Below are 22,531 nucleotides of genomic sequence, written 5' to 3'. Positions count from 1 at the left end.
CAGAAATAATTAAATCAAGAGCTGAAATCAACAAAATAGAAACAAAGAAAACTATATAAAAAAATCAATGAGACAAAGAGTTGATTTTTTTGAGAAAATCAACAGAACAGAAAAATCTTTATCCAACTAACCAAAAGGTAGAAACAGAATATCCAAATTTAAAAAAAAAAATCAGAAATTAAAAGGGGGACATAAGAACAGATACAGAGGAAATCCAGAAAACCATTAGGTCAGATTTCAAAAAACCCATACTCCACAAAAATGGAAAACTTAAAAGAAATTGACAACTTTCTAGATAAATATCACTTACCAAAATTAAATCAAGACCAGATAAGCAAATTAAGTAGACCAATAACTGCTAAAGAAATAGAAACATTCATCCAAAGACTCTCAACCAAAAAAAAAAAAAAAAAAAAAAAAAAAAGCCAGGGCTAGATGGTTTCAGCTCAGAATTCTACAATATTTTCAAAGAAGAATTAATACCAATACTCCTAAAATTGTTCCATCAATAGAAACAGAAGGACCATTGCCAAACTCTTTTTATGAGGCTACATTTACCCTAATATCCAAACAACATAAAGACATTACTAAAAAGGAGAATTACAGACCAATCTCACTTATGGACATTGACACAAAAATACTCTGTAAAAGTACCAGCAAATTGAAACCATGAACATATCACAAAAATCATCAACCATGTTGAAGTTGGCTTTATCCCAGAGATTCAGGGTTGGTTCAACATATGAAAATCTGTCATATAATCCACCATATAAATGAAGTAAAAATTAAAACCATATGATGATCTTATTAGATGTTTAAAACCTTTGGGAAAATACAACACCCCATCATAATAAAGGGTTGGAGAGATCAGGGATACAAGGAACATACCTAGACATAATAAAAGCAATATACAGCAAGTCAGTAGCCCTGTTGTACATAGATGATAAATTGGCTGAGGAAGAAATCAGAGAAACATCACCCTTCACAATAGCCACAAATAGCATAAAATATTTTGGAGTAACTCACACCAAATAAGTGAAGGAGCTGTATGACAAGCACTTTAAATCTTTGAAGAAAAAAATTGAAGAAGATACCTGAAAATGACAATATATCCCAAGTTCTTGGGTGATATTATGTTAATTCTCTACCAAAATTAACATAATAAAAGTGGTCATATTACCAAAAGCAATCTACATATTCAATTCAATGCGCTTCAAATTTACAGCAAAATTCTTCACAGACCTCAAAAGAACAGTAGTCGAGCACAAACCCCCTCCCCCAGCTCCTTCTGCAGGGCTGTCTTTCTTTTGCACGACCTAGCCCCCCCAGCACCCCTCCCCAACCCTGCCCTGCTGTATGCTAGGACCAGTGCTCAAGTACAGTTTCAAGCTCCTAAACTAAGGCGACCCACCCAGAGTGGTGAGTGCCTGCCTAACGGGCAGGCCTCAGGGTCCCCTGTAAGGGAGCCAGGCACCTTCAGCTCCGGCACCAGGCTTCCTGCGCGTTCCTGGATACCATCCCCCCCTTGCTCCATTCATCCTGTTGGCCCTGGATCATTGGGCTACCTGCGGCCCTGTTTAGTTGCTGAGGAATCCCATCAGGACGGGTGAGTGTGTGCTACCCAGGGGCAGCCTGTCCTGGAAGAGAGCACAAACCCCCTCCCCCAGCTCCTTCTGCAGGGCTGTCTTTCTTTCGCACGACCCAGCCCCCCCAGCACCCCTCCCCAACCCTGCCCTGCTGTATGCTAGGACCAGTGCTCAAGTACAGTTTCAATCTCCTAAACTAAGGCGACCCACCCAGAGCGGTGAGTGTCTGCCTACCGGGCAGGCCTCAGGGTCCCCTGTAAGGGAGCCGGGCACCTCCAGCTCTGGCGCCAGGCTTCCTGCGCGCTCCTGGATACCACCCCCCCCCACTTGCTCCATTCATCCTGTTGGCCCTGGATCATTGGGCTACCAGCGGCCCTGTTTAGTTGCCAAGGAATCCCATCAGGACCTTTGCGGAGGAATCCCATCTGGACAGGAACGGTTCCTGCTTCTACACTGAAGAGATATACCCTGAGAGTCAATCACAGCAAAGTCTGGACCAAGAGACCAGGCCTCTCCTGGCTCCATTTGAAGGAAGAGATGGGAAGGCGCCAATACAAGAATTCCTCCAACAATCTGAAAGGCAACATGACACCACCAGAAACCAGAGATCCCGAAATAAGAAGAATTGTACACCCTACTCCTGAAGAAATAGAAGAAATCGACTCAAAAGTGAACTATATGAAAATAATAGAGGACCTTAAACAGGAGGTGAAAAACTGCCATAAACAATTAGAGATTACAAACAAAAAGGTAGAGGAAATGAATAAATCGCTCAAAAACACGCAAGAAAACCAAGAGAAACAAGAAAAAGCAATCAAACAGGTTAGGGAAGCGGTTCAAGACATGAAGAATGAAATGGAAGCAATGAAGAAAGCACAAACCGAGGGAAGAATGGAGATGGAAAATCTGGGTAAACGAACAGGAATGACAGAAACAAGTACTAACAACAGATTACAAGAGATAGAAGAGAGAATATCAGACACTGAAGATACCATAGAAAAAATAAACACACTGATCAAAGAAAACAGCAAAACCAACAAATTCTCATCACAAAACATTCAGGAAATTTGGGACACAATAAAAAGACCAAACCTAAGAATAATTGGAGTAGAAGAAGGAGAAGAAGTGCAGCTCAACGGTACAGAAAATATACTTAATAAAATTATAGAAGAAAACTTTCCCAACCTGAAGAAAGAGGTACCTATGTAGGTTCAAGAAGCATACAAAACACCAAATAGGCTGGATCAAAAAAAAAACATCCCCTCGCCATATAATAATCAAAACACAAAATACACAGAATAAAGAAAGAATATTAAGAGCCGCAAAGGAAAAAGGCCAAGTTACTTATAAAGGTAAACCTATCAGACTTACACCTGACTTCTCTATGGAAACCATGAAAGCCAGAAGGTCCTGGATAGATGTACTGCAAAAACTAAGAGATCATGGATGCAAGCCCAGACTACTATATCCAGCCAAGCTTTCGTTCACTATAAATGGAGAAAACAAAATTTTCCAGGATAAAAACAAATTCAAACAATACGTAGCCACAAATCCAGCCTTACAGAAAATTATAGAAGGAAAATCACTAACCAAGGAGTCCAACAATGCCCACAATAACTCAGTCATCTAGAGACCTTTCACCAGCACAACTCAAAGAAGGGAAACACACAAACCTTACTACTAAAAAAGTGACCGGAGTTAACAACCACTGGACATTAATATCACTTAATGTCAATGGGCTCAACTCACCTATAAAAAGGCACAGGCTAAGGGATTGGATACGAAAACAGGATCCAACATTCTGCTGTCTACAAGAAACACACCTCAACCAGAAAGACAGGCACCTACTCAGAGTAAAGGGCTTGGAAAAGGCTTACCAAGCAAATGGACCTAAGAAACAAGAAGGTGTGGCCATACTAATTTCTAACAAAGTTGACTTCAAACTTAAATCAATCAGAAGAGATGGAGAGGGACATTTTATACTCATAACAGGAACAATTCATCAGGATGAAGTCTCAATCCTGAATATCTACGCCCCTAATATAAAAGTGCCCACGTATGTAAAAGAAACATTACTAAAACTCAAGGCAGCCATCAAACCACACACACTAATAGTAGGAGACTTCAACACTCCTCTCTCACCAATGGACAGGTCAATCAAACAGAAACCTAACAGAGAAATTAGAGAATTAATGGAGGTAATGAAGCAAATGGACTTAACAGACATCTATAGATTATTCCACCCGAAGAGGAAAGAATATACCTTCTTCTCTGCAGCTCATGGAACCTTCTTGAAAATTGACCACATACTCGGTAGCAAAGCTAACTTACACAGTTACAAAAAAAATTAGTAACCACCTGCGTCTTATCAGATCACCATGGATTAAAGTTAGAATTCAACAACAATGCTACCCCCAGAAAGCCTACAAACTCATGGAAACTGAACAGTCAACTACTGAACCATACCTGGATTAAGGAAGAAATAAAGAAAGAAATTAAAGTCTTCCTTGAATTCAATGAAAATAAAGAAACAACATACTCGAACTTATGGGACACTATGAAAGCAGTCCTAAGAGGAAAGTTCATAGCACTAAGTGCCCACTTAAAAAAACAGAGAAAGCTCATATTGAAGACTTAACAGCCCACCTGAAAGCTCTAGCAAAAAAGAAGCAGACTCACCTAGGAGGAGTAGAAGATTGGAAATAATCAAACTGAGGGCTGAATTCAACAAAATAGAAACACAGAAAACAATCCAAAGAATCAATGAAACAAAAATCTGGTTCCTGGAGAAAATCAACAAGATTGACAAACCCCTATCCAAACTAATCAAACGGCAGAGAGAGAATACGCAAATTAATAAGATCAGAAATGAAAAGGGGGACATAACCACAGACACAGAGGAAATTCAGAGAATCATCAGATCTTATTACAAAAGCCTGTATAACACGAAACTGGAAAATGTAAAAGAAATGGACACTTTTTTAGATAAATACCATATACCAAACTTACACCAGGACCAGGTGAACAATCTAAACAGACCTGTTGGTCGCGAAGAATTAGAAGCTGTTATCAGAAACCTCCCTACCAAAAAAAGCCCAGGACCAGATGGTTTCAATGCGGAATTCTACCAGAACTTCCAAGAAGAGCTAATACCTATACTCCTTAATGTATTCCACAATATAGAAACAGAAGGGTCATTACCTAATTCCTTTTATGAAGCTACAGTTACTCTGATACCAAAACCACACAAAGACTCAACCAGGAAAGAGAATTACAGGCCAATCTCACTCATGAACATCGACGCAAAAATCCTCAACAAAATACTGGCAAACCGAATCCAAGAACACATCCGAAATATTATCCATTATGATCAAGTAGGCTTCATTCCTGAGATGCAGGGCTGGTTCAACATACGAAAATCTATCAATGTAATCCAGCATATAAATAAACTGAAAGAAAATAACCATATGATCATCTCATTAGATGCTGAAAAAGCATTTGACAAAATTCAACATCCATTTATGTTAAAAGTCTTGGAGAGATTAGGGATACAAGGGTCATACCTAAATATAATAAAAGCTATATACAGCAAGCCGACAGCTAACATCAAATTAAACGGAGAGAAACTCAAAGCCATCCCGCTAAAATCAGGAACACGACAAGGATGTCCACTCTCGCCATACCTCTTCAATATAGTACTTGAAGTTCTAGCAATAGCAATAAGACAACATAATGGGATCAAGGGGATTCGAATTGGAAAGGAAGAAGTTAAACTTTCGTTATTCGCAGATGATATGATAGTGTACTTAAGCGACCCCCAAAACTCCACCAAAGAACTTTTACAGCTGATAAACAGCTTTAGTAATGTGGCAGGATACAAGATCAACTCCAAAAAATCAGTCGCCCTCTTATACACAAAGGATAGGGAAGCAGAGAGGGAAATCAGAGAAGCTTCACCATTCACGATAGCCACAAACAGCATAAAATATCTTGGGGTAAATCTAACCAAGGAAGTGAGAGATCTATTTGACAAGAACTTTAAGGCATTGAAGAAAGAAATTGAAGAGGATACCAAAAAATGGATGGATCTACCTTGCTCTTGGATTGGGAGGATCAACATAGTAAAAATGGCAATTCTACCTAAGGCAATTTATAGATTCAATGCAATCCCCATCAAGATCCCATCAAAATTCTTCACAGATCTTGAGAGGACAATAATCAACTATATATGGAAAAACAAAAAACCCAGGATAGCCAAAACAATCCTATACAATAAAGGATCTTCTGGAGGCATTACCATCCCTGACTTCAAACTCTATTACAGAGCTACAGTAATGAAAACAGTGTGGTACTGGCATAAAAACAGAGAAGTAGACCAATGGAATCGTATAGAAGACCCAGATTTTAACCCACAAACCTATGAACACCTCATTTTTGATAAAGGAGCTAAAAGTATACAATGGAAGAAAGAAAGCATCTTCAACAAATGGTGCTGGCACAACTGGATGTCAACCTGTAGAAGAATGAAAATAGACCCACATCTTTCACCGTGCACAAAACTCAAGTCCAAATGGATTAAAGACCTCAATATCAGCCCGAACACACTGAACCTGATAGAAGAGAAAGTGGGAAATACCCTACAACAGATGGGCACAGGAGATCGCTTCCTATGTATAACCCCAGAAGCACAGACATTAAGGGCAACATTGAATAAATGGGACCTACTAAAACTGAGAAGCTTCTGCAAAGCAAAGGACACTGTCACTAAGACACAAAGGCAACCTACTGACTGGGAGAAGATTTTCACCAACCCCGCAACAGACAAAGGTCTGATCTCCAAAATATATAGAGAACTCAAGAAACTAGACTTTAAAATGCTAATTTACCCAATTAAAAAATGGGGCACTGAACTGAACAGAGAATTCTCAACAGAAGAAGTTCAAATGGCCAAAAGACACTTAAGGTCATGCTCAACTTCCTTAGCAATCAGGGAAATGCAAATCAAAACAACTTTGAGATATCATCTTTCACCTGTCAGAATGGCTAAAGTCAAAAACACCAACGATAACCTTTGCTGGAGAGGCTGTGGAGGAAGGGGTACCCTCATCCATTGCTGGTGGGAATGCAATCTTGTGCAACCACTGTGGAAGTCAGTGTTTCGGTTTCTCAGGAAATTCGGCATCAACCTACCCCTGGACCCAGCAATACCACTCTTGGGAATATACCCAAGAGATGCCCTATCATATGACAAAAGCATTTGTTCAACAATGTTCACAGCAGTATTATTTGTAATAGCCAGAACCTGGAAACAACCTAGATGCCCTTCAATGGAAGAATGGATGAAGAAAGTATGGAATATATACACATTAGAGTACTAAGCTCCGGTAAAAAACAATGACTTCTCGAATTTTGCATGCAAATGGATGGAAATAGAAAACACTATCCTGAGTGAGGTATCCCAGACCCAAAAAGATGAACATGGGATGTACTCACTCATAATTGGTTTCTAGCCATAAATAAGGGTCACGGAGTCTACAATATGTGAATCTAAAGAAGCTAAGTAAGAAGGGGAACCCAAGGAAAAACATATAGTTATCCTCTTGGCTAAGGGAAGTAGACAAAATTGCCAGGGAGAAAATTGGGATCTTGGGGGTGGGGTGGGATGGGGGTAAGGGGAGATGGGGAGAGAAAAGTTAAGGGAAGGAGGTCGGGCCTTGGGAAAACAGGAGGATTGGGATAAAGGAAGGTTGGACAGGGAAGCACGGAACCACAAATCTTAGTTAAGGGAGCCACTTTAGGGTTGGCAAGAGACCTGACCCTAGAGGGGCTCCCAGGTGCCCAAGCCGAGGTCCCCATTTAGTTCCTTGGGCAGTTGAGGATAGGGAACCTGAAATGACCCTATCCTAGAGCAATACTGACGAATACCTTGCATATCGTTATAGAACCTTCATCTGGTGATGGATGGAGATAGAGACAGAGACCCACACTGGAGCACTGGATTGAGCTCCCAAGGTCCCAATGAGGAGCAGAAGGAGGGAGAACATGAGCAAAGAAGTCGGGACCACGAGGGATGCACCCACTAACTGAGACAGTGGAGCTGATCTATTGAGAGCTCACCAAGACCAGCTGGACTGTGACTGAAAAAGCATGGGATAAAACTGGACTCTCTGAACATGGCGAACAATGAGGGCTGATGAGACACAAAGGACAATGGCACGGGGGTTTGATCCTACGTAATTTGATGGCTTTGTGGGAGCCTAGCCAGTTTGGATGTTCACCTTCCTAGATATGGACGGAGGTGGGAGGTCCTAGGTCTTACCACAGGGCAGAAAACCCTGACTGCTCTTTGGACTGGAGAGGGAGGGGGAAAGGAGTGGGGGGAGGGGGAGAAAGGTGGGAGGAGGGGGCGTAGGGTGGGAGGAGGGGGAGGGAAATGGGAGGCTGGGAGGAGGTGTAAACTTGTTTTTTTTCTTCTTTTCTCAATAAAAAAAAAGACTATAAAAAAAAGAACAGTAGTCAACTTCATAAGGACAAGTAAAAGACTTAGAATAGCCAAAAATAGCACAGTTAACAGTACAAGGCATGAGTTTTATTTGGTGAAGTAGGCCTTAAATCCAATCATAAAGTATTTGTTTACTCCATAAACTCAAGCCACAATTGCACAGATTGGTATATCTGACCAGACCAACCATCATTGTTGTTCACAGGGTTCCCAAAAGGATAAGGCTGTTGTTGGCCTCTTTTCCATGACAGCATTCAAAACACCTTCTAATACAATAAAGATAACAAGTAAGGAAAAAGCCTCAGATCAGTGTAGCTTCAAGTTGGGTTCTCTTCAAATGTAACAACTGCTCTTTACTGTGGAACCATCTCCCCAGCCTCTCGTACTGGGCTCTTTCATTTGACAACTATAGTATTTGGGAAATGTATTGTTCCCATGTTAAAGGCAACTCCATTTGAACTCTTTTTATATAGGTGTATGTCTTTAAGTGTGTTTCTGCAGTAGTATACTATGACAAACAGTGCTGCTATGAACATAGTTGAGCACATGTCCTTATGGCATGATTGAACCTCCTTTGACTATATACCCCAAAGTGGTATTACTTGGTGTTGAGGAAGGCTGTTTCCTAATTTTCTGAGAAATCACCACACTGACATCCAAAGGGGATGTACCAGCTTGCAGTCCCACCAGCAATGCAGAAGTGTTCCCCTTTCCCCCAAACCTCTTCCGCATAATTTGTCATCAGTGTTTTTTATCTTGGCCATTCTTACAGGTATAAGATGGAATTTTAGAGTTGTTTTGATTTGCATTTCTCTGATGACTAAGGATATAGAGCATTTTCTTAAGTGTCTTTCAGCCATTTTAGATTCCTCTGTTGAGAGTTCTCTGTTTAGGTCTGTACTCCATTTTTTCATTGGATTATTTATTCTTTTGATGACCAATTTCTTGAGCTCTTTGTATATTTTGGAGATCAGACCTCTGTGTGATGTGGGGTTGTTCAAGATCTTTTCCCATTTGTATGCTGTCATTTTGCTTTATTGACCATGTCCTTTGCTTTACAGAAGCTTCTCAGTTTCAAATGATCCCATTTATTTATTGTTACTCTCATTGTCTGTGTGACTGGTTGGGAAGTGTTCTCCTGTGCCCATGCTTTGAATAATACTTCTCACTTTCTCTTCTATCAGGTTCAGTGTGGTCAGACTTATATTGAGGTCTTTAATCCATTTGGTCTTGAGTTTTGTGCATTGAGGTAGATAGGAATCTATTTGCAGTCTTCTACATGTTGACATATAGTATGTGAGCATCATTTGTTGTAGAGGCTTTCTTTTTTCCATTGTATAATTTTGGCTTCTTTGTCAAAAATCAGGTATTCATAGGTGTATGGATTAATATCCGGGTCTTTAATTCCATTGGTCAACCTGTGTTTTTTTTAGGCCAATACCAAGCTATATTCTTTACTGTAGTTCTATGATGGAGCTTGATGTAAGGGAGAGTAATGACTCCAGAAGTTCCTTTATTGTACAGGCTTGTTTTGGATATCAAGGTTTTTTGATTGTCCATAGAAAGGTCAATATTGTTCTTTAGAGACCTGTGAAGAATTGTGTTGGTATTTTGATCGGTATTGCATTGAATCTGTAGATTAATTTTATTAGGATGACTATTTTTATAATGTTGATTCTACCTATCCAAGAGCATGGGATATATTTCTATTTTCTGATATCTTCTTCAATTTCTTATCTTAATGACTTAAAGTTCTTGTTGAATAAGTCTTTAACTTCTTGGTTAGTGTTATCACAATATTTTATGTTATTTGTGGCTGTTGTGAAAGGCGATATTTCTCTGATTTCCTTTTCAGCTTCTTTTTCATTTGTATATTGGCAGGCTACTGAGTATTTTGAGTTGGTTTTGTATCCTGTCACATTATGGAAAGTATTTATTAGCTATAGGAGTTCTCTGGTAGAGTTTTTGTTGTCACTTATTTATACTATCATATCATCTGCAAATAATGAAAGTTTGACTTCTTCCTTTCCAATGTGTATCCCCTTGATTTCCTTTTGTTTTCTTATTGCTCTAGCTAGAACTTCAAGAACTATGTTGAATAGATATTGAGACTGGTCAGCCTTGTATTTTTCAGATTTTAGTGGAATCAATTAGCATTTCTCTCCATTTACATTGATGTAAACTGTAAGCTTGCTGTATATTGCTTTTATTATATTTAGATATGTTCTTTGTATCCCTGATATCTCCAAGACCTTTATGATAAATGGGTGTTAAATTTTGTGAAATGTTCTTTCAGAGTCTAATGAGATGATCATAACCTTTTTTTTCTTTCAGCTTATTTACATTCACACATATAAAATAAAATAAGTCAATCTTAAAAAATTTCTCCCTGTTCCGTTCTATGAGTCTTCATTGTTCCTTCAGAAACATTTGTTTGTACTTCATATCGTTCATACATACAAACATATATTATTTCATGTATCTATATAAATTATAGGAACAATGAATGAGAGGAAACTTTTTTGCTTTCTGAAAATGCTATTATTTACTTGATATCACTATATTAATTTACTTTCTACAAATGAAATAAATTTTGTTAAACATGATTGAAGATCTTTCTGTTGTGTAAAAAAAAAATCTCATATATTCTTTACTCCTTTCTATATTTTTGGCAATGCAGGGACCTCTAAAACTTAGATATTGTGAGTAAAGTTGCAATAAACTTTGCCTGGAAATTATTTCTGTGATATGTTGAGTTGGAGTGTTTTGCATAAATACCTGGGAGTAGTAGAACTGTGTCATAAAGAAAATCAGTATTTAACTGTCTTGAGTAATTTCCATATGACTTAAATAGTTACTGGAGTAGTTTATATTCATATTTGTGATATAGAAATGTTCTTATTTGTTCATTATTAACTGTTATTTTCTTTCTTAATCATTGCCATTTTGACTGGGATGAGATGGATTATCAGTTTAGATTTGCTTTGCATTTATATGATCTATAATGAAATAAAACATTATTTCTTAGTTTATAAGTATTTTAAAAATGAAATATGTCGATATATATATATATCAAAGCATACATTGATTGTGAAAAGGGGTATAAGTTGTGAAAATAGAAAGGAACTTGAACTTAACTATTTCACTTTATTATTTTATTATTATTGAAAAAAATTTCTGCCTCCTCCCCGCCTCCCATTTCCCTCCCCCTCCCTCCACTCCACTCCCCCTTCCCCCACTCCATTCCCCCTCCCTCTCCAGTCCAAAGAGTAGTCAGGGTTCCCTGCCCTGTGGGAAGTCCAAGGTCCTCCCCCCTCCATCCAGGTCTAGGAAGGTGAGCATCCAAACTGGCTAGGCTCCCACAAAGCCAGTACATGCAGTAGATTCAAAACCCAGTGCCATTGTCCTTGGCTTCTCATCAGCCCTCATTGTCCGCCATGTTCAGAGAGTCCAGTTTTATCCCATCTTTTTTCAGTCCCAGTCCAGCTGGCCTTAAAGCCAGGGTCTTTACTAAGAAATTATGAATTTTCTTCAATATATTAATTTAGTTATGTTTAAGAAAATACCTAGACAAGATCTAGGTATTCTTATTCAATTAAATTAAAGAGAACCTGAAGGAATATCCATTTAGGTATTAGTGAAGTAGGATGAAAGTAGTAACACCAAATAGGTTGTGTTTTTAGGTGTAAATAGTTGGGCTAACAGCTCAAACTCCAGAAATGATGGAAGGGGTTGTGCAGTTATATCATTCTTTGTAGCAACCTCAAAAGGGCACTTTTAATTTCCCTGTTCCTCAGGCTGTAGATGAAAGGATTCAGCATAGGTGTGACTACTGTGTATATCAGTGAAGCCATTGCACAGCTTTCTGGAGAATTTGATACAGTTGAACCAACATATACTCCAATGGATGTTCCATAAAATAAGCAAACAACTGAAAGGTGAGACCCACAGGTGGAGAAGGCTTTATATTTTCCACTTGTTGATGGAACTCTCTGGATGGAAGAAATAATTTTATAGTAGGATAAAAAGATCCCTGAGGTTGAAAATAAACCAAAAAAGGCACCAATGAATTGAGTGACTATGATTTTGGTAAACATTTCAGAACAGTCAAGATTTAGAAGTTGAGAAGGATCACAAAAAAAGTTAGAGATTTTTATATCCTTGAAGTATGTAAATTGTTGCACAACCAAATTATGCACCTGAGAGTCTAAAAGACTGGCCAAAACACATAGCAAAACTAAGAACGCACAGAGGTGAGGGTTCATAATGGTTGTGTAATGCAGGGGGTGACAGATGGCCACAAACCTGTCATAGGCCATTGCAGTCAGAAGCATACTATCCATACACCCAAAAATTATGAACATAGACATCTGTGTTAGGCAGCTCACATAGGAGATGTCTCTGCTTTGATTTTGAATATCCCAAATCATCTTTGGGACTGTGGTGGAGATGAAACAGATGTCAGACCAGGAGAGGTTAGAGAGAAAGAAATACATTGGGTTATGGAGGTGGGAGTCAGAGGTGACAGCCAGGATGATGAGCAGGTTTCCAAGCACTGTAACTACATACATTAATAAGAACAATCCAAAGAGGATGGGCTGCAGTTCTGGATCCTCTGAGAGGCTCATGAGATGGAATTGTGAAACAACTGGTAGATTTTGCGCTTCTGTATTGTTTGGACACCTTTGGGCAAACAAAATTAATTGGAAAAATAGATAAAATAAGGCATGATTACATTATAATCTCAAAAATAAGAGAAACAACTTAAAAGGGAAAAATCCATATATTTAAGTTCAAGTAATTACAAGTAAAATGGTATAACTTGAAGTTCATCATGTACAGCATCATGACAATCCCAAGAACCTGGAATTTTCTATAAGGGTTTCTAAGTTACACATATCCTTTCATACAAATGTATTCCTGAGGAAGTAAGCTTAAGAGAATTTTAAAACCAAGGACATTAAAAATCATGTTAGAATACATGTTAGAAAGGTCATGTTAGAATACAGCTATCCTTTTGGTTGATGCAGAGAAAAAATAACCTTTCAATTTAAAAAATCATTTTTATTACAGCAAAATAACTATATCTTATTTTTTAAGACATAATTAAAATTTTTGGTGAGTTAAATTCTTAAGAAGATGGCAATTGCTTAAATTTTATTACTTTGTGCATTAACTTAACATTGTCCATTTAGACAGGGAAAGAAATTGTTATAAGGGAATGTTTGAAAATCCTATACTACATCAAGTAGGAAAACCTAAAAGAAATTAATGGATTTATAGATTATTCAAACCAACAAAATTAAACCCAGAATTTAGCAAACTAAATGTATCAATAGCAAATGAGTAGTTGAAAGTTTAATAAAAGATTTCCAACTTAAAATGTTCAGAGCCAGAAGGATTTACTGCTAAATTCTTCCAGACCTTTACAGGAGATAGAAAGAAACTTCTTAAATTATTTTTTTTTAAATCAGAGAAATAAGAAACATTTCTTAAATCCTGTGAATCTCTCATCATTATATAAGCCAAAACAAGGTAAAGACATACCAAAAGTGAAAACTACAGGCCAACATTGCTGGTGAACAGACATACATTAAAAGATAATATTAACCATAATTTATTTGGCTTTATTAAGAAGATTCAGGAATTTTCACCATATGTGTGCAATAAACCACAACAATATACTTAAAAACAAAATCAAGCAATCATCTAAAAGATGCAGAACAAAACCTGTGAAAAAATCCAAGATACCTTCATAATAAAAGTTCTAGAGTATGTAGTTTAGAACATACTCCATCATCATAATAAATTATATATTAGAAGCATGCAGTCATTATCATCCTAAATATATAAAGTTATGAAGGAATCCCATTGAAGTCACTAATGAGAAAGGACTCCTGAGAACTCAAGAACAATGGCAATGGGTTTTGGATCCTACTGCACGTACTGGCTTTGTGGGAGCCTAGGCAGTTTGCATGCTCAACTTACTAGACCTGGATGGAGGTGGGGGTTCCTTGGACTTCCCACAGGACAGGGAACCCTAATTGCTTTTCGAGCTGGGGGGGGGGACTTAATTGGGGGAGGGGGTGGGAAATGGGAGGCGGTGGCGGGGAAGAGACAGAAATCTTTAATAAATAAATAAATTAAAAAAAAAACAGCCACATAGACCAATAGGATAAAATCAAAGACCCAAACATTAACACTTGTAACTTCTGCCAACTAATGCTTGACAAAGACCCTCAAATTATATGCTTCAGATAAAATAATTTTAGCAAATGGTGCTGGCCTGTAAGAACGGCCATGATCAAAAGCACTGATGACAACTTATGCTGGAGAGGTTGTGGGGAAAAGGGAACACTTCCGCATTGCTAGTGGGAATGCAAGCTGGTACAACCCGTTTGGATGTCAGTCTGGAGATTTATCAGAAAAGTAGGAAACAACCTTCCTCAAGACCCAGTAATACCAGTCTTGGGTATATATCCAAAGGATGCTCCATCGTGCCAAAAGGACATGTGCTCAACTATGTTCATAACAGCATTGTTTGTCATAGACAGAACCTGGAAACAACCTAAATGCCCTTCAACGAAAGAGTGGATAAGGAAAATGTGGTACATTTACACAATGGAATACTACACAGAAGAAAAAAATAACGACATCTTGAATTTTGCAGGAAAGTGGATGGAGCTAGAAAACATTATTTTGAGTGAGGTAACCCAGACACGGAAAGACTATTATCACATGTCCACAATCCCAGAGAACTTAGACAACAATGAGGACACTAAGAGAGATATACATAGATATACATAGATCTAATCTACTTGGGAAGTAGAAAAAGACAAGATCTCCTGAGTAAATTGGGAGCATGGGGACCTTGAGAGAGGGTTGAATGGGGAAGGGGAAAGGCAAAGAGGGGAGCAGAGAGAAATGTAGAGCTCAATAAAAGTCAATAAAAATGGTGCTGGGAACACTGTATTTGTACACGCAGAAGAATGAAATTAGACCAGTATCTATCACCTTCTACAACAACAAACTCCAAGAGGATGGAAGATCTAAATGTGAAAATTGAAATTGCTAGAAGAATATATACCACAATTAGTGAAAAAGACGGCATGAACTTGAAAAAGAATAAAAAGGGGTATATGGGAGGAAAGGAAAGGGGAAATTATGTAATTATATTCTTAAAATGTAAAGGAAATAAGTTTTCCCCTTTGATCTTGGCATCTTTGACCTGTTAATATTGCTACATTGCTTTTTCTGTTCATAACCTTTTTATTTACAACAAAAAATTTGAGTTCCTGAGGTCTCACTATGTTTAACTCCCAGTAACCATATACCTAATTATATATGTCACTGATATTTTCTATTGTATGGGCTACAATTCTCTTATTTAAGTTATGCGAGGTAAACTTTGGGTCATTGTTTCATATTATGATTCAACTGGGAAAGTGCAAATGAAAAAAGCACAGGAAAAGATGTAAACATTTCTGCACATTGTCCTTATTTTTAATTACCATTATAGTTATTATTCTATGTGGTGAGCATTTTGCTTGCGTGTATATGTATGGGTGCTGGGAACCAAAACAGTGTTATCTGCAAAACATAACTACCCTTAACTGATGAGCCATCTCTCCAGCCTCTTCCCTCACTTTTAAAGTGGGCATAATAAATCACCTGCCTAAAGAACTTTGAGTCCTATTTATCTTTTTACTTTAAACATGTCTATAAAATCCTAATGTCACAAATTCAAATAATTACAAATATTTCTAATTACTGGTAAAACTGAACAACCCTAATTTTTATTGAATAACTATGTTTTTCTAATACTGGCTTAATTTCCTGAATATGATCTCTGGTTTCCTTCAATTTTTGTGCATTGTTTTAAAGTTATGGCTGAAAAAATTCATCATATACATACCATATTTTCTTTATCCATTCCTGTGTTGGATACTTAGACTGATTCCATAATTTGTCAATTGGAAATAGTGCTACATTCAAAGCTGATGTGTGTCTCTGTGCTGTAATGATTTGGAGTACGTTAGGTAAATATTTATAAGGGTTATAATTGAATCATATGGTAAATTTATGTTAGTTTTTGAGGAACCTTTATTCTTATTTTCAATTTTTCTGGGCTAAGGTGCCCCCACTAATAGTAAATTAAAATTTTGGTGAGGACAACTTTCAAAAGCATTGATGCTCCGGCTGATATAATATTTTAAAATATGGATTAGGCCAAGTTAGAAAATTCACATGCATTTATTTATTCTACCTTGTAAAATTTCTTAGGTCTATTAAATTGTGTTGTGATGATTAAGTAAATGAGTGTTATAATCCATTCAAAGATAAGGTTAAAAAATATCTCACTTCTATTCTCATGGAGGCATTTTGAAAGAGGCAAAAATATAGAAAAAAAAATCTGAGTGTTTTGAAGGAACCAATGTTTGTGAGCCAAGAAAGGGTCTATTTATTGTTGACATATTTTTTGAAACATCTTTTGTGATAACTGTAGTATAGGCTCTGAGGAATTGGAAAAAAATAGATATAATTATTATCTTCAATTTATTGTAGAATGCTCATATAAAAGAACAAAATGAAAAAAATCATTACATAAATAGAAAATCATAACTGTAGGTTACAATGTAGCTTATTTGAATCTTTACAAAGATTAACCTCATTATTAGTCATAATATCTAAAAATATTGTTATTTCTTTACCAATACTTTATAAATATGTATTAGTTACACACTGAGCTTCCCATTTATCTGTTACTATTCAATGCAGTTGTATCTACTAGGAATAGTCACAGATGAATATATCAATTTCAGAGATACTAACAGCATTTCAAGCATTATAGAAATAATAATCAAAGATAAATTAATTCAAAGTTAAATTATTTCTTGATATGATGAAATAACATTTTAATTTCTCTTTTTTCATTTTAATTTCTCTTAACCATCAAATATTTTGTTTAGTTATCTCATCTTAGAATAATACAAAATAGAATTTATCAGCATTACTGTGTGTTGAATGTGAGTAAGGCAAAAGTACATGTAATGTATCTTATATGCTAAACAGAAAAATACTATTTATTTTAGATCAATATAAATTTTTATTTTCTTTAGGTTTTGAGATTAAAATAATAGAATCATGTTACTTTCTACCTTCCTCCCATATACCCTTCCTACCCTTCCTTTCTCTTTTTCAAATTCATGGTCTCTGTTTTCATTAATTGTTATTGCACACACACGCACACAAACATGCACACACACACATACACACACACACCTAAATGTAAAGTACAAACTATACAGTTTGTATAATGGTTCTTGTATGTATGTGTTTAGGAGCTAACCGTTTGGTATTATTTCTTAGCGTATCTTTATGAGTTTTAGCAGTCAGGAATTCAAGACATGACAACATACACATATAAGCATTCATGATAATTCTGTTCAGTAACCAATAGGCCCCTTTTGAAAAAAAATGTTTCATCTTCACAATAGGATGGTACATTTCAAGTGTAGCTTACTATATTTTTCATCTTAATACTTTGGTATACAAGTGATATAAAAGCTGCATTTTTTTGTTTTCCAGGAAAAGAATTGGTAATTTATGAAATGGAGATAATTAGGTAAATGAAGAAGAATAATTTGCATAGAATGCACAGGTCAGAGCTCAAAGCTCAAACCTTTCAGTAATAGTACAAGATGCTCAATAGCTAATTCCAGGACAGGCTCCAAAACCACAGAGAAACCCTGTCTCAAAAAACTAAAAAAAAAGAAAAATTAGTACAAGATGCTACTGCTGCTCTCCTTTAGCCACTGTTCTTCCTCTTCTTCGTAACAACAGCATTTCATAGGAAACAATTTTGAAGGAGTCATCTGATGACCATGGGAAATAGATATGATACTGTGGTTATTCTCATTCCTCTTTTTAAATCACATTCATAATATTCTACGAATGCTTAGTCAATAGACCATTTTTCCTCTTGATGTGTGGGATATCTTTGATAATACTATCCATGGGGAAGAAATCAAATTGAATTATATCAGTCCCCTTAAAATAACACAGAACATAAATTTCCCACTTATCATAGAAGAAAATTTACAGTCAGGTTTTTTTAATCAACTTTTCTCTTAATGATGAGAAACCAAGACTTCTAAGGGTTCTTTCTTCATCATCCATTTCACTCAACACTTACTTGTTTAAGCCGGTTCTTTGCTGGGTCATGACCAAGATCCAAAGTAACACCTTTGTCTTGTGATCATAGAAGGCTCTGGTTTAATTTTCATACTTGATGAAAATATATATTGAATTATCCCCCTGATGCAGTCAGACACTAGAAAAGAATTCTCTTCAGTTCCCCCTAAATATTCAGGTCCTCAAATAGCAAGGTTGACAGCCTGGGGTAATTATTGACTCTTTTATGACCCTGGAGATAGAATGCCCAGAGTTCATAATTACATAAATTGCTTCACATTATCACAGTATCTCAGAGGTTCTTAACATTAGAAGAGAAAAAAGGAAGAAAAGAGAAATAGTTTACTAAAATCTCTTCATTACTCAGGAGAAACTCTAGTTACAACTTAATGTATTTCTTTACTTTTATATTATTTTAAAATACCCATATGTTAGATGCCATTAATTTGAATGAGATAAAAATCATTTAGCAAGTGGTATATGGGAGGCTTTGGAGGAAGAAATGAGAAAGAGGAAATGATATCATTATAAACTTCAAAATGTAATAAAATCTTCAAAAATAAAAGATATAATTCTATTTCATTGTTGGGTCTTAAGTGGTTTGTGTATCAGGGTAATTGTGGCCTCATAAAACATACTGGACAATGTTACTTCTGTTACTATTTTGTAGAAAAACTTAATATTGGTTTTAACTCTTCTTTGAAAGTCTGGTATAATTCTATGCTAAAACCATCTGACCCTGATCTTTTTTGGTTGGAAGAGTTTAAATGGCTGTTTCTGCTTCATGAGAGCCTATAGATTTGTTTTAAATAGATTATTTGATCTCATTTTAGCTTTGGTAAGTGGCACCTAGAAAGATAATTATTTTTTCAATTTGCTGGACTATAGCATTTTAGAATATGATTCTCTGGATCTTCTCAGTTTTTGTTGCTATGTACCACTTTCCATATTTTTATGTTTCAATCTCATTATGACGGATTTGTTTATTTTTTCATTGGCTAAAAATTGGTAGCTCACATGAACTTAGAAATTTGTTCATTTATTTTAGAATTTCCAATTTATTGGAATAAGTTTTTGAAACCTATGATCTTCTGTACTCATTGGCCTATTTTGTAATGTATCTTTCTACATATCTAATCTGATTAATTTTGACTTTTCTTTATTTCTTTTGGTTAATATGGCTAAGTGGTTAATAAAATTGCTTCTTTTTCTCCAGAACCAACTCTACACTTTGTATATATATATTTTTTTGTTTCTGTTTCATCAATTTCTTCCTTAACCTTACTTTTTTTGCTTTTATTCACTAATTTGGGGTTTGTTTTCTTTTTATTTTTCTAAGACTTCAATAAATAATATGTTTTTGATTTGTTATATTATATTTATAATACCCATTATTTGTGATGAATTAAAGTTTCCTTTAAGTCCATTGTTCCTATAGGTTTTGGTATATTGTGGGTTTTTTTTTTTTATTTTCGAGACAGGGTTTCTCTGTAGCTTTTGGTTCCTGTCCTGGAACTAGCTCTTGTAGACCAGGCTGGCCTCGAACTCACAGAGATCTGCCTGCCTCTGCCTCCCGAGTGCTGGGATTAAAGGCGTGCACCACCATCGCCCAGCTTGTATGTTGTGTTTTTCTTTACATTTATCTCTCCTTCTGTAAAGAAATGTCCCTAATGAAAATACATTTACATTTTAAGCAGGAACTCTTAAGCACCTCGCCAAAAGTTCTTCTTAAATCAGATTTAAAATATTTCCAGTTTTATAATATAAATGGACTGGATTTGATAAATATTGGAATGGAAGGTTTGTGGATATTTTACTGGTCTGGCTCAGTGCTTGAGGTGCAGAGAAAGCATATGATGGAGGCAACAGTTCCCAGGGTTTCTTACCTATTAATGCTGTTGGAGGGGAGGCCACTTGTTTTTTCATGGCTGTCTAGCCCTGAAATAATCACCAGAAACTATATTAATTAAATCACTGCTAGGCCCATTAGCTCCAGCTTCTTATTGGATAACTCACACATATTAATTTAACCCATTTCCATTAAACTGTGTATCGCCATGAGTCTGTGGCTTACCGGGAAAAGTTCCAGCATCTATCTTCAGTGGGACTACATGACTTCTCTCTGATTCCACTTTTCTTTCTCCCAGCATTCAGTTCCAACTTCCCTGCATACTTCTGCTATGCCCTGCCATAGGCTCAAGCCAGCTTTTTTTATTAACCAATCAGACTCATAGGATACAGAGGGGAATGATTCCCACATCATGCTGACAAGGGATAGGAGTATGTCCGTTTCTTTTTGTGTATGCCAGTCAATTCAAAAATCTAGAAAGATTATTATTTTATTATCTTGTCTAGGATAAAGAGTAGTTAATTTTTATTGTTGTCAAGTTATACATCAATATTAGATTCATACATAATATTTTTGTGCACTTCAAGGCGGTAAGAGTAGTTGGTTGAGTTTCAACATATGGAAAATTTGTATATATTAATGAAACAATAAATAGTTCCAAAATTAGTAAAATGGCTGTTACTTTGTTGAAAACTATTATATAGTTCCTCTGCATCTATTTTTGTGGACTTCAAATGTTAATACTTATTTTGATAAGAAAGACATTGTCTTAGCATGACTATTGATCCGGTGAAACACTATGACCAAAAACAAGTTTGGGGTTAATTTACACTCCCACAGCACTGTTCATCATTGAAGAAAGTTGGATAGGAACTCAAAAAGAGCAGGAATCTTAGGGTAGAAGCTCATTCTGAGGTCCTCAAGAAGAGCGTCTTAGTGACTTGCATCTCTTGGATTGCTTAGCCTGCAATCTTTTAGAATTCAGCACCACCAGCCCAGAGATGGCACCATCTGTAATGTACTGGACCCTCCCCCAGCAATCACTAATTACGAAAATGCTTTACAGTCAGATAAATGGAGGCCTTTGGTAGAAATGAAGCCAATGTCAGTCAAGAACAGAATGGAGAGGATGAAGTACATAGGGGTGTGGAAGTTGGGTCAGAGCTGACAGCCAGAATGATAAGAAGGTTCCCAAGGACTGATATCAGGTACATGGACAAGAACAACACACAGGGAATGGGTTGCAGGCTGGCAAGAGAATCTCAAGTGGTGGAAAAACACATTAAGAAATGTTTAACATTCTTATCCGTCAGGAAAATACAAATCAGAATGACTCTGAGATACCATTTTATACCACTCAGAACGACTAAGATCAAAAACACCAATGTTAGCTTATGCTTTAGAGGATGTGGAGTAAGAGGAACATATCTCCACTCCTGGTGGGAATGTAGACTTATACAAGCACTCTGGAGAAAAGTATGGCTTTAAAAAAAATGAGACAAGGTTTTTCTGTAGCTTTAATACCTGTCCTGGAATTAGCTCTTGTAGACCAGGCTGGCCTTGAACTCACAGAGATCTGACTACCTCTGCTTCTGGAGTGCTGAGATTAAAGGCGTGCATCACCACCACCCAGAAATATGGCATTTATTTTGAAAATTGGGATCATCTTACCTCAGGATCCAGCAATACCACTCTTGGGCAAATTCCCAAAAGATTATCAATCATACTACAAGGACATCTGTTCAACTATTTTCATAACAGCATTTTTTGTAATAGCCAGAAACTGCAAACAACCTAGATGTTGTCCCTCAGTTATCAAAGAATGGATGAAGAAAATGTGACATGTGTACACATTGGAGGACTACTCAGAGGTAAAAAACAATGATATCTTGAAATTCACATGCAAATGCATGGAACTTGAAAAAAAAACATTCTGAGTGATATAACCCAGACCTAAAAAGATGAGCATAATATGTACTCACTCATAAGTGGATACTAGTTGTAAAGCAAATTATAACAATCCTATAGTCCATGACCTTAGAGAAGCTAAGTAACAAGCTGAACCCTAAGAAAAATATGCATAGACACACCTGGAAAGGGGAGTAGACAAGATCGCTTGACAAAACTGGGCGCATGGGGGTGGGGGAGAAAGGAGGTCGAAGGGGAAAGGGAGGGAAGAAAGGAAGGGGGAACGGGAAGGGGAAAAGACCTTGAGAAATGGGATAGTCAAGTTGTAGGAAGGACAAAGATAAGAGAAAGTTAAAAGATATTTTGATTGAGGGAGTCATTATGGGACTAGCAAGAAATCTGTCACTAGAGAAATTCCCAGGAATCTACAAGGATGACCTCAGCTAAAACCCTAAGCAATAGAGGAAAAAGTACCTGAACTGGACTTGCCCT

General features: G+C 36.7%; 1 protein-coding gene across 1 annotated transcript; it reads right to left on the bottom strand.

Annotated features, from left to right (window-relative positions):
- Positions 1-11,828: 11,828 nt before the first annotated feature.
- LOC121451930 (olfactory receptor 18-like) lies at positions 11,829-18,312 on the bottom strand. The gene is made up of 2 exons (XM_041657753.1): positions 18,284-18,312; positions 11,829-12,771 (listed from the first exon to the last, which is right to left on the bottom strand). Exons 1-2 carry the CDS (start codon positions 18,310-18,312, stop codon positions 11,829-11,831), a joined length of 972 nt encoding a protein of 323 aa, XP_041513687.1.
- Between the last annotated feature and the right edge of the window lie 4,219 nt (positions 18,313-22,531).

Source organism: Microtus oregoni, unplaced genomic scaffold (genome assembly GCF_018167655.1).
Source record: "Microtus oregoni isolate MIOR12 unplaced genomic scaffold, Mior012 000008F_ref0000371, whole genome shotgun sequence".
NCBI classification, from domain to species: Eukaryota; Metazoa; Chordata; class Mammalia; order Rodentia; family Cricetidae; genus Microtus; species Microtus oregoni.
Note: the sequence above shows the minus strand (reverse complement) of the source record. Positions and strands in the feature narration are given on the sequence as shown.

Excerpts from the sequence above, each read along its gene's own strand:
- LOC121451930 (XM_041657753.1), bottom strand. The coding sequence starts at position 18,312 with ATGACCCAGCAAAGAACCGGCTTAAACAA. Across the intron at positions 12,772-18,283 it reads CAAAGAACCGGCTTAAACAA|GTGTCCAAACAATACAGAAG; the intron begins GTAAGTGTTGAG and ends GTTTGCCCAAAG.